We start from the raw sequence: 11,839 nt of genomic DNA, 5'->3' as shown, positions 1-11,839 counted from the left end.
GATTCCCAGACAAAAGATTTTTCGGCCAAAAAAAATCCAAGGCTAACCCCTTTGCATTTTTGGCGAAAATTTCGACGACTTTGAAAAGTGCTGCAATTAATTCTTTAGGGTACTATTCCGACGTGATTTTGCGAGAGGAATCGATTAATCGCAGTCCCGATACGCTGCGAGCAACACCTGCAAAGTTACAGCCGAAAAACTGCAGATTTTCATCGTCATTTCTCCGCTGCTGGTCCTAGGCAATTTTTCACGTGTTTTCTGAGTTCCTGGGCGTCGAATTAGTCTGAAAAGCGTGATACGGATCGATTCCCAGACAAAAGATTTTTCGGCCAAAAAAAATCCAAGGCTAACCCCTTTGCATTTTTGGCGAAAATTTCGACGACTTTGAAAAGTGCTGCAATTAATTCTTTAGGGTACTATTCCGACCTGATTTTGCGAGAGGAATCGATTAATCGCAGTCCCGATACGCTGCGAGCAACACCTGCAAAGTTACAGCCGAAAAACTGCAGATTTTCATCGTCATTTCTCCGCTGCTGGTCCTAGGCTATTTTTCATGTGTTTTCTGAGTTCCTGGGCGTCGAATTAGTCTAAAAAGCGTCATACGGATCGATTCCCAGACAAAAGATTTTTCGGCCAAAAAAAATCCAAGGCTAACCCCTTTGCATTTTTTGCGAAAATTTCGACGACTTTGAAAAGTGCTGCAATTAATTCTTTAGGGTACTATTCCGAGGTGATTTTGCGAGAGGAATCGATTAATCGCAGTCCCGATACGCTGCGAGCAACACCTGCAAAGTTACAGCCGAAAAACTGCAGATTTTCATCGTCATTTCTCCGCTGCTGGTCCTAGGCTATTTATCACGTGTTTTCTGAGTTCCTGGGCGTCGAATTAGTCTAAAAAGCGTCATACGGATCGATTCCCAGACAAAAGATTTTTCGGCCAAAAAAAATCCAAGGCTAACCCCTTTGCATTTTTGGCGAAAATTTCGACGACTTTGAAAAGTGCTGCAATTGATTCTGTAGGGTACTATTCCGACGTGATTTTGCGAGAGGAATCGATTAATCGCAGTCCCGATACGCTGCGAGCAACACCTGCAAAGTTACAGCCGAAAAACTGCAGATTTTCATCGTCATTTCTCCGCTGCTGGTCCTAGGCAATTTTTCATGTGTTTTCTGAGTTCCTGGGCGTCGAATTAGTCTAAAAAGCATCATACGGATCGATTCCCAGACAAAAGATTTTTCGGCCAAAAAAAATCCAAGGCTAACCCCTTTGCATTTTTGGCGAAAATTTCGACGACTTTGAAAAGTGCTGCAATTAATTCTTTAGGGTACTATTTCGACGTGATTTTGCGAGAGGAATCGATTAATCGCAGTCCCGATACGCTGCGAGCAACACCTGCAAAGTTACAGCCGAAAAACTGCAGATTTTCATCGTCATTTCTCCGCTGCTGGTCCTAGGCTTATTTTCATGTGTTTTCTGAGTTCCTGGGCGTCGAATTAGTCTAAAAAGCGTCATACGGATCGATTCCCAGACAAAAGATTTTTCGGCCAAAAAAAATCCAAGGCTAACCCCTTTGCATTTTTGGCGAAAATTTCGACGACTTTGAAAAGTGCTGCAATTAATTCTTTAGGGTACTATTCCGACGTGATTTTGCGAGAGGAATCGATTAATCGCAGTCCCGATACGCTGCGAGCAACACCTGCAAAGTTACAGCCGAAAAACTGCAGATTTTCATCGTCATTTCTCCGCTGCTGGTCCTAGGCTATTTTTCACGTGTTTTCTGAGTTCCTGGGCGTCGAATTAGTCTAAAAAGCGTCATACGGATCGATTTCCAGACAAAAGATTTTTCGGCCAAAAAAAATCCAAGGCTAACCCCTTTGCATTTTTGGCGAAAATTTCGACGACTTTGAAAAGTGCTGCAATTAATTCTTTAGGGTACTATTCCGACGTGATTTTGCGAGAGGAATCGATTAATCGCAGTCCCGATACGCTGCGAGCAACACCTGCAAAGTTACAGCCGAAAAACTGCAGATTTTCATCGTCATTTCTCCGCTGCTGGTCCTAGGCAATTTTTCATGTGTTTTCTGAGTTCCTGGGCGTCGAATTAGTCTAAAAAGCATCATACGGATCGATTCCCAGACAAAAGATTTTTCGGCCAAAAAAAATCCAAGGCTAACCCCTTTGCATTTTTGGCGAAAATTTCGACGACTTTGAAAAGTGCTGCAATTAATTCTTTAGGGTACTATTTCGACGTGATTTTGCGAGAGGAATCGATTAATCGCAGTCCCGATACGCTGCGAGCAACACCTGCAAAGTTACAGCCGAAAAACTGCAGATTTTCATCGTCATTTCTCCGCTGCTGGTCCTAGGCTTATTTTCATGTGTTTTCTGAGTTCCTGGGCGTCGAATTAGTCTAAAAAGCGTCATACGGATCGATTCCCAGACAAAAGATTTTTCGGCCAAAAAAAATCCAAGGCTAACCCCTTTGCATTTTTGGCGAAAATTTCGACGACTTTGAAAAGTGCTGCAATTAATTCTTTAGGGTACTATTCCGACGTGATTTTGCGAGAGGAATCGATTAATCGCAGTCCCGATACGCTGCGAGCAACACCTGCAAAGTTACAGCCGAAAAACTGCAGATTTTCATCGTCATTTCTCCGCTGCTGGTCCTAGGCTATTTTTCACGTGTTTTCTGAGTTCCTGGGCGTCGAATTAGTCTAAAAAGCGTCATACGGATCGATTTCCAGACAAAAGATTTTTCGGCCAAAAAAAATCCAAGGCTAACCCCTTTGCATTTTTGGCGAAAATTTCGACGACTTTGAAAAGTGCTGCAATTAATTCTTTAGGGTACTATTCCGACGTGATTTTGCGAGAGGAATCGATTAATCGCAGTCCCGATACGCTGCGAGCAACACCTGCAAAGTTACAGCCGAAAAACTGCAGATTTTCATCGTCATTTCTGTGCTGCTGGTCCTAGGCTATTTTTCATGTGTTTTCTGAGTTCCTGGGCGTCGAATTAGTCTAAAAAGCGTCATACGGATCGATTCCCAGACAAAAGATTTTTCGGCCAAAAAAAATCCAAGGCTAACCCCTTTGCATTTTTGGCGAAAATTTCGACGACTTTGAAAAGTGCTGCAATTAATTCTTTAGGGTACTATTTCGACGTGATTTCGCGAGAGGAATCGATTAATCGCAGTCCCGATACGCTGCGAGCAACACCTGCAAAGTTACAGCCGAAAAACTGCAGATTTTAATCGTTATTTCTTTGCTGCTGGTTCTTCGCTATTTCCAACGTGTTTTTCGATTTCTAGGGGGGCCAATCAGTCTAGGATGGGGCATCCAGAATTATTTCCAGTCAACAGAATATCTACTCAAAAAGAAAGCAAGGCTCTGCTCGATGTTTGTTACTTCTTGTCTATGTCAATCTGAAGTTATAGAAATTTTGTCCTTTACATCGTGTAATGGTCTCTGTTACCAAAATTTCCACGACGCATTCATCAAGAAATAAATCGGAATCCCGCAGGACGACCTATTTTCCAGATCTTTTCCCTCCACCTGCACAAAATGCACAAAAGCAATACTAGAACGAAAAACCACTGCCGTCCTAGGAAAATCTGCAGACGTGTATCCGTGTGAAATAGACAAGAATGAGGATTGCGTGGTTGGATTACATCACAATAGACATAATAGTACCGACAATAATATTCAACAAATAAAAATAATATCACGAAATCTAGCCAGAAACTTCGATACTTCAGATTGAAACATCAACTACAACACGAGCGACGCTATCAGTATGAAGACCCTAGTGACATCTTGCCAACAGGCTGCCAATTACTGCTTCGACGGAGTAGACGAGCTGACTCAGATTGTAACCAATCCAACGAAAAGCAATTGAGAGATGGAAGCCGCGTTTATTGACATAAAAAGCAAAATCCAGAAAGGAGTGCTGGATGCGTTTACCTGGCGAAAAAACTCAACGAATTTCAACAAAAAGGAAAATAATGACATGGAAATCTACAGTTCGCAAATATAATTATAATAGAAGAATATAACTGATCTTAAATCAATCGATTACAATAAAACCAAAGGAGCTCTGGAGAGAGAAGAATGGAAAGAAGTGATGATACAAGCTGATGTTAATAAAGTTGCGAAAGCCTTAATGAAATAATAAAATAGAAAATTAATGGAGCAACAATTACGAAATCAGAGTCATAGACACAACATGGAAAAAATAAAACCATGCATCACACACGGTATAATCACATCTATTAGGAAGAGGGACGATATTGCAAGGAAACTACCTCAAAAGAAGAACGACCAAGTACAAAAAGAAGAATACAGGATATACACGAATATCCTGACGAAACTTATATAATGCGGTTAAGATTTTTGGTGAAAATTTCAAACACGTACAAAAATGCGGGAAGAAATTCTTCGGTGCGCTATAATTAACTGATCAAAATTTACAGCCATAAACGGTGAAACCTTTTTACATTTAAGCCTCTGTTATTTCTTCTCCATCCTTGTTAATGTCTTTACTGAATTTCTGTAATTAAAGTCAGAGATGGCTCCTTGGAATTCAATTCATCATTTCAACTGCAACGTCAACTAGCTTTGGAAGTGTCAAGAGTCTGATAGTTTTCTTCGCCGTTGTTCGTCGAAAGAAGGCGATTTCTTCAGATTCCATGTCACGTAGTCCAAGGACTCACAATATCACAGTCACAATGCCGGTCGAACCGTCTTCTACTTCAAAATGTCAGTCAAACGACATTTTATTGTTAGTTATGATTCTTTGCGGTCCTTGTACGTCAAAGTTCAGGTTCAAATTTACGTCGAGTAATCACAGAAACAGTCAAAGCCTATCGTTTTTAGCCGGACACTTGACTTGAGTCAAAATTAATCTTATAAACAAGCGATAGCGAGTACAGAAAGTAGTGATTTGGAAATACCAGAAATATGGAACGATGGATCACCTTCAACGTTCTACAGATAATTGGTGGCACAATTATAATAAATTTGTGTTGACAGTTTTTTTTTATTACATTATCATATTTTTTGGTTTAATAAAATACAATACATTTCCATTTGTATAATAAGTATCTTAAGTTAAGATTTATCTTAGATGGAATTGGTAGAATAAGCAATTTGCGAATCTAAAAAATTGTACAATAGTGTAATAATAAAACTGAATGTTTTAAAACTAGCGTTTCATAAATATTTTTGTAGCCGGAGTTACTTCACCTCCAAACCTGTGTCTTCCACGAATTTCTTTTTCCCTTAATTCACTTCATTTTGACTGTCGAGCTGATAAGAGTCACTTACGTAAAGTTCAACTTCGTTCCTTTTTTCCTTTCAATTATTTTGAGCTTCTTCTTTCTAACATGTCAACTCCATGTCACCGCGCGTATATGCGATAAGAGCATATATATCGTATCCGTTATCTATTCTTGTTTCCCAAGTACAAACTGCCTCGTTTCTACCACTTTTTATAACCTATATGTATTTACATATAAGACCTCAACTAAGTATGAACACGTGGTTCTGTATAACTTGTGAAAATTATATAAATTCTTCTCATCAATTAGAAAATTTATGAATATATTTCGATTATGCTTAACGAGCATTATAATAATTTCGACAACTCGTTTTACAAAATTATTCCGTCGTTATTCAAAATTTTCGAGATCGTTATCTGTGACCTGTTCTTGGAGGGCCGTTGCAAAAAAAAAAAAAAAAACGGAAGCTGTTCTCGCAAAAATTACGCATGGCGTTGGAAGAAAGAAGTCGGGATTTTACTTGACGAAGCAGTGACGCTAAATCGGAAAAAAACGATTAGAGTCTGGGGTCATTTGGTTCTGGAGACGACACGATAAATAATGTAGATACGTGTCGGTGTACGCATGTGGTCAATCTTCCGAAACAACAAACTAATTAAACTGCCAGTTTCTCAAGACCGCTGCTGCCTTCGACAGTTCTCTAAAAACAGCGTTTAACTGTTTCATAATTTTGCATGTAAGTTGACCATAAAGTTTACTAGCTAATCAGTAATCAATGTGTACCATAAATTCAAAACTGCATCGCGATTAAACGATAAGTGAATATGTAATAGAAACTTCCGGGCTCAAGTGGCAGTTTTGAAAATGTGAATTTTGGGTCAATACCAACGTAACAATATTTTGCTTTTTTTACTCGCAAGCATCGTTTTGATAAGGTTCTCACCTAACAATGAAAATGTCATTTATGTTCGTCCAGCGAAATTTCATGGCGTCGTTGCTAACTGCGAATAACCTTTTGACTCTTGATATTTGAATTGTCCGAAAAAATTTTATACCCGGAAATTATTATTTTTTTTTTTTTGAAGATATGATGTCAGTTATTATCTTGACGTCAGACGCAACCAGGAAAATTTCGTAATCGGGAAAATATGTACGATTTAGAGATTCATTTGCCAGGAATAGAGTGTGGAAGTCCTTATTCTCGGTCTTGTCAGTTTCACCTGCAATTTCACCACTGAAACAGAAATAATTTGAAGTCAGATCTCCGATAAGCGAGACTAATTGTGCATATAATTTATAATACATTAAAGAAACATGATTCCTGTGTAAAGTTATAACAACCATAAATCATGCATGTCTATGTTAATTACCATTTGGTAAATTAATTAAATAGTAACATTAAAGAAAAAATGAATTTATATCTAAACTTCCGGATATGTATCACGACAGAGAAGACTGCAGGCACGCGTCGCAAGTTAGGGTGAAGGAATTTATGTTCGACTGCTCATGCATGAATTAGCTTGCGATAAATTCCGTCCTTTAGTTGGATCATCTTTTCCTCCACAGTTAATTGCGTGTCACTCGTGAAACCGAAAAAAAAAAATTTCTATGTTTTTTGTATGGGATATCAAATTTTTGAAAGAGCTAAGTCTCTGATGCACTTGGAACCTTTAATCCGGCGGCATAATTTTTTGATTTTGTATAAGGTATGAGATTTTCAGGTAGCACACAGAAAAAAAAATATCACCTGAAAATGAAACACCCTAACCTGTACAGGTGCTTTAGTTATTTCATAATTGTGTTGGTACGTAATCGGTGGTAGTCCAAGCTGATCGTCGAGGGACTCCACCGAGTTAAGCGTGCGGTCAGTAGAACGAGAACTATCTGCGCTGGCCAGACGGGCTAACCGATACTCGCGTTTTTACAAATTGTAACAGCCGTCGCGTAAGGGATTGCGAAGAGGAATTAATCGCTCAATTACTGGTGTGCTTATTGTGATGAATAAAAGACGGGATTTCTCTGCCTCCAGGAAAATGTACCGTGTCTGTGCGAAGTTGCTGTGATAAAGAGGAGAAGAAACTACAAACCTCGAAAGAGGAAAAGCGAATCAAAAAAATCTGTCAATTCTCAGCATAAGTCTGTGGAGAAGAAAATAAAACTAGAAACATCGACTTTCACTGGTACTTAATTTTTTGGGGAAAAAAAATTTTACCTTCCGATGCCGCTGTTGATGGTGTTCGACGAGCAGGTGCTGCACCGATTCTAAACAGTGGCTTTGTAAAATAGTTGGACTTATTGATTGATTAATCGCAGCAACAACGGAATTGCTGGGAATGCAAAGACGATAGTATCAATATTATTGTAACCAAGGAATTGGATGGAAATTTTCTAACATCCGAATCGAGGAAGCTCGTGATCTCATGGTTCATCCACTTTATCGCTGTGCCACGTAGTCAAGGGCATATATTATTCGACTTTGGACCAGATATTTCGTTATCCGCAAACTGACTTTGCGGAATTCATTTTCACCGAGCAAGGTTTTCAGCAGCTTTTCCAAAAATGCCGTGCGAATCCTTACATGTACTACCGTTGAGTCTCTTCATCCTGATCCCTGTCACGTTTATGATCACGTGAGTATTTACCGAGACATTAGATGTAACTGATTCTCTCGTTTTTATACGATTCATCCGAAATACATATTCGTAAAAAAAAATGTTTGCTTCTTAAGAATAATTTAATACAGTTATAACGAGTGAAGAGAATAGTAAATTTGGCTCAAAGGCTGACCAGCCAGTGATACGTAATTGGATCATTTCTTTTTGTTGCGAACTCTCATTATACACATGACGTCATTGCCCCGCCATTCTAATGCAATTAGTAATTTTCAAACATTTGTGTCACTTCGATTGATTATCGCCGGTTAACAATAGCGTGGAATTTCATACGACTGGGTGTTCAGTTGAACAATAGATGTTATGGTCAGCTGAAAGGTAAACTGCGCACATGCTGGCCAGTATAATCTTGGCTCCACGATCCATTTGGACAACGTAAAGTAGGCTTTTTTGTTTGATGGGATGAATGCGTCAAAATAACAGAATAATGAAAAACCGTGTATAGAATATTTGAAATAGATTTTCAAGAGACCGTTTATAAGTATCGAACACACACAATGATATCAATCCGAGAGTGAATTCACGATATCAGAGCATCACGTTCCTATTCTTCACCTTGCTTTGTGTTTCGCACTTTCACAATCAATGACACATTAAACGGTGTTGTATTTCAGTTATACTATATCAGTACAATGGGATCACGTGGTGCCCCGTTTCCCTTACATATCAGAAACCGGCACATTGTCACCCGAGTCCTGCATATTCGCACAGCTCCTGAACATAGCAGCGTTCCTGCGTAAGTTACAACTGAAGGATGTCTACCCGACACTCCAAGTTTTTTATGTAATTTCATGTAATTTCACTTTTCACATTTCCCACCATCCAAAGTTTGCAAAGTTTAGTAAACCAATCGGAATGCTTAGATGGTGGGAAATGTGAAAAAGGAAATAACATTATGAACCCCAAGAACAAGTACGATGACACCTAATGAACTAACCTTTTCAATTGCAGTTGCCTGCTTTGTATACATCAGGCATCGGCAGGTCGAACAGTGGCGAATTGAACGGGGTGACAACTCCGTGAACCGATCCATGGTTCTGCTGACAGCATGGAGCGGTTTTCTGTCATGCTTGGGCCTCGACATCCTGGCGAACTTTCAGGAGGCCCGAGTGGTAGCGGCTCACATGACTGGCGCGATGACCTGCTTCATGGCTGGGACCCTCTACTTCGGTCTCCAGGTAAGAGTAAAACTGCGGAGTTTGTTTTTCTTCCGAGGGGATCACGTTTTGCGCTGATACTCGAAAAGTTGAATCTTTAAGGATACTAGCGTCCGCTGATTCCACATTTCAGACCTACTTGAGCCAGAAGATGATCAACGCATTGAATGGTCAGACCATCGTCTGGGTTCGCGGTGCGCTTTCGGCTTTCACGGTAATTCTCACAATCGTAGTCGTCATTCCTGGCTACATATCGACCCTGGAGTTCAAAGGTGAGCGCGTTCCAACGATTCCAACGATTCTCCATCCCGATCATGTCGAAACAAGGGTCTCAATGATGATAATCTCTAATAATGATCTTTTCTGATGACTGACGAGTAACGGGCTGATCAATTTTCCCAGGAACCGACTACAAGAAGTGGAAGCCTGAGGATGGCGGGTGGGAATGGCACGTGACTAGCGTGGCAGCCGAATGGATGCTGGCCATCGTATTCTGCGCATTTTTGGTCACCTTTGTTCCCGAATTTCGGTTAATAAATTTTGAGCCGCCTGAAGTCACTGTAAGTGAACGTCGTCCGGAGCTCATTGAGTTTATAACGATGTCGATTCATCGAAACATTGTTAATAATTGCAGCTGATTTACCTGGACAAGGAAAGACGAAACTCAAAACTGTCGGAGACGCAGGAAACTACGATGCAAGAAGTATAAAAATATGCCAAGTAGTGGTGCTTCCGGAACTTTGTCAACAATCGAAAATTCGCCCTCTGAGCAAGGACGGGAACTCTGACGATCAGACTCACGTCTTCTGCACATCTTCTACAGCATTCGTAAATTTCGCTAAAGTGTGCAGAAACTTTTGGTAATATCTCCAACGGGTCGGAGATAAGTCACTGAATCATTGCCATCTTTTACGAATAGTCCATGCTGATGTGAGGTGGACTCTAATAGTACTTAATGATCGAGATTCTCACAGTTACTATATTAATATAACCTGGTAAAAGACTTGGTCATTCGCCAATGTGATGTTGGTCAATTGACCGAGCCAGTGATCGTAAGAGGTAGAATAAATAGCGAATTATTTTAATTTATACGAGAAACGAAATGCTTACTTAAGACGAACTGGATTCGTTATAGTATAATGCAAGAAGTAGTGAACAGTTATTTATAAACTAGCACTGCCCTGTGGCTATTATCAATATGAAATATTGTAGCAACTACCAAGTATTGTTCAATAAAACATTGAAAGCTGTAATCTCGAAGCAGAATATCCCTGGTAATCAAACGATTCCTACTTGGCTTGTCGTTTCGATTGTGAAACATGGTTCAATTGCAGTTCAGTAAATGGTGCAGCTGACAATGCCAAGATGATGAACCCTTGAATGGTCTAGAATTGATTGCCACATCTGATTATAGTTTTTATTATTTCGTGAATATTAGTGTAACAACGATTTCATTCATTACTCTATTCCGATACTCATACGCCATTCTGGATTGATTCCAATTCGCAAACGTTGAAGCAGTTATCTGAACAACGGGTTGCGTAAGTAAGGCGCGGTACAACCATCAGGCATAGCTGTATCACAATGACTGGCCTTTTCTAACAAGGAAGGTATCCCAGGTGGATCACTCCGATTTAATTTCTTTTGTAATATGTTATAGTAGACTAAAAACTAAGTGACACGTATTTTTTTTTATCTGCCATTGAACACTTTAAGGTGGTGAAACTACCCTTCAAATTAAGGCAGTTTTTCTTTCTTTTAATCGATAAAATTATATTTTCCATTTCTCGTTATGAGAAAACTTATCCATTCGTATTAGTTAAAAATATTATGGGCTTGTGGGTGAAATTGCCAACAAGGGATTGACTTTGGATACCTTCTTTGTAACAATAAGCTTCAGTTAATACGTAAGTATACTCAGGATATGTTTTGACTAATCTATTTCCACCGGTACTGATACGTCCGTACAAATGATACTAAAATTAAGTTTATCGATAGATATCCAAAAGTGGAATGATTTGCTTCTCCATTTCGAAAACTAGTCGTTGACACTTCGTCGTCCAAAAGTCGATGTGGGAAACTCGGTCAAATATACTTAGTTGCACAATTGATGTACCTACAGAACGTTTCCAACTGTATCTAGCTGGCAATTGGTTTTATCCTCAGGCGATTATTGCAATGCAGAGACTGGCTGAGAGATCACCGACAAAGCTCTACCTTACCATCGGTAGATAAGTCACAAATTGAAATTAAGCTTGTAGATTTAGCTGTAGATTTCGGATAACGATGGAATATGCAACTCCGTTTAAAAACATTTCTAATTAAAAAAAGTAGCCCTTTTTTTTCATCAACCCATTGGTAATCGCGGAGTTACAGGCCGCGGTTGACACCTCGTTATTTTTTGCGAGGGCTTATCGACCGAGCAAAAAGGATTTTTGTTATAACAATCGACGGAGAGATGCCGGTGCGATGTACATATACTAACATGATAACAATTAAGAAATCGAGCCGAGCGAGAAATACCAAGGCGCAATCGCGTTGACGATGTTACTTTTACCGCGTGCGGGTGCAGTCGTTGTTCTCTTTTCCCGTCTTACAAAAGGTTCTTTACAAAAAATCGACATCCCGCGAAATGGCATCCCGTCAAGTACAAAAATGACGAAAAGCGCGGGTTTTTTGAACTCCGTTATCATCCAACCTCTCGAAGCACGAGTGAAAACAGCGATAAGATCT

At 39.7% G+C, this 11,839-nt stretch overlaps 1 protein-coding gene across 1 annotated transcript; it reads left to right on the top strand.

Annotated features, from left to right (window-relative positions):
• Positions 1 to 7,424: 7,424 nt before the first annotated feature.
• LOC124414876 (DNA damage-regulated autophagy modulator protein 2-like) lies at positions 7,425 to 10,368 on the top strand. Its single transcript, XM_046895987.1, has 6 exons — positions 7,425 to 7,907; positions 8,564 to 8,685; positions 8,901 to 9,127; positions 9,240 to 9,378; positions 9,509 to 9,666; positions 9,741 to 10,368. The coding sequence occupies exons 1-6, from the start codon at positions 7,837 to 7,839 to the stop codon at positions 9,813 to 9,815; spliced, it is 792 nt and encodes a 263-aa protein (XP_046751943.1). The 5' UTR covers positions 7,425 to 7,836; the 3' UTR covers positions 9,816 to 10,368.
• The last annotated feature ends 1,471 nt before the right edge of the window (positions 10,369 to 11,839 follow it).

This window comes from Diprion similis, chromosome 14, assembly GCF_021155765.1.
Source record: "Diprion similis isolate iyDipSimi1 chromosome 14, iyDipSimi1.1, whole genome shotgun sequence".
In the NCBI taxonomy this organism is placed as follows: Eukaryota; Metazoa; Arthropoda; class Insecta; order Hymenoptera; family Diprionidae; genus Diprion; species Diprion similis.
This window is presented reverse-complemented; position numbering and strand designations above follow the sequence as displayed.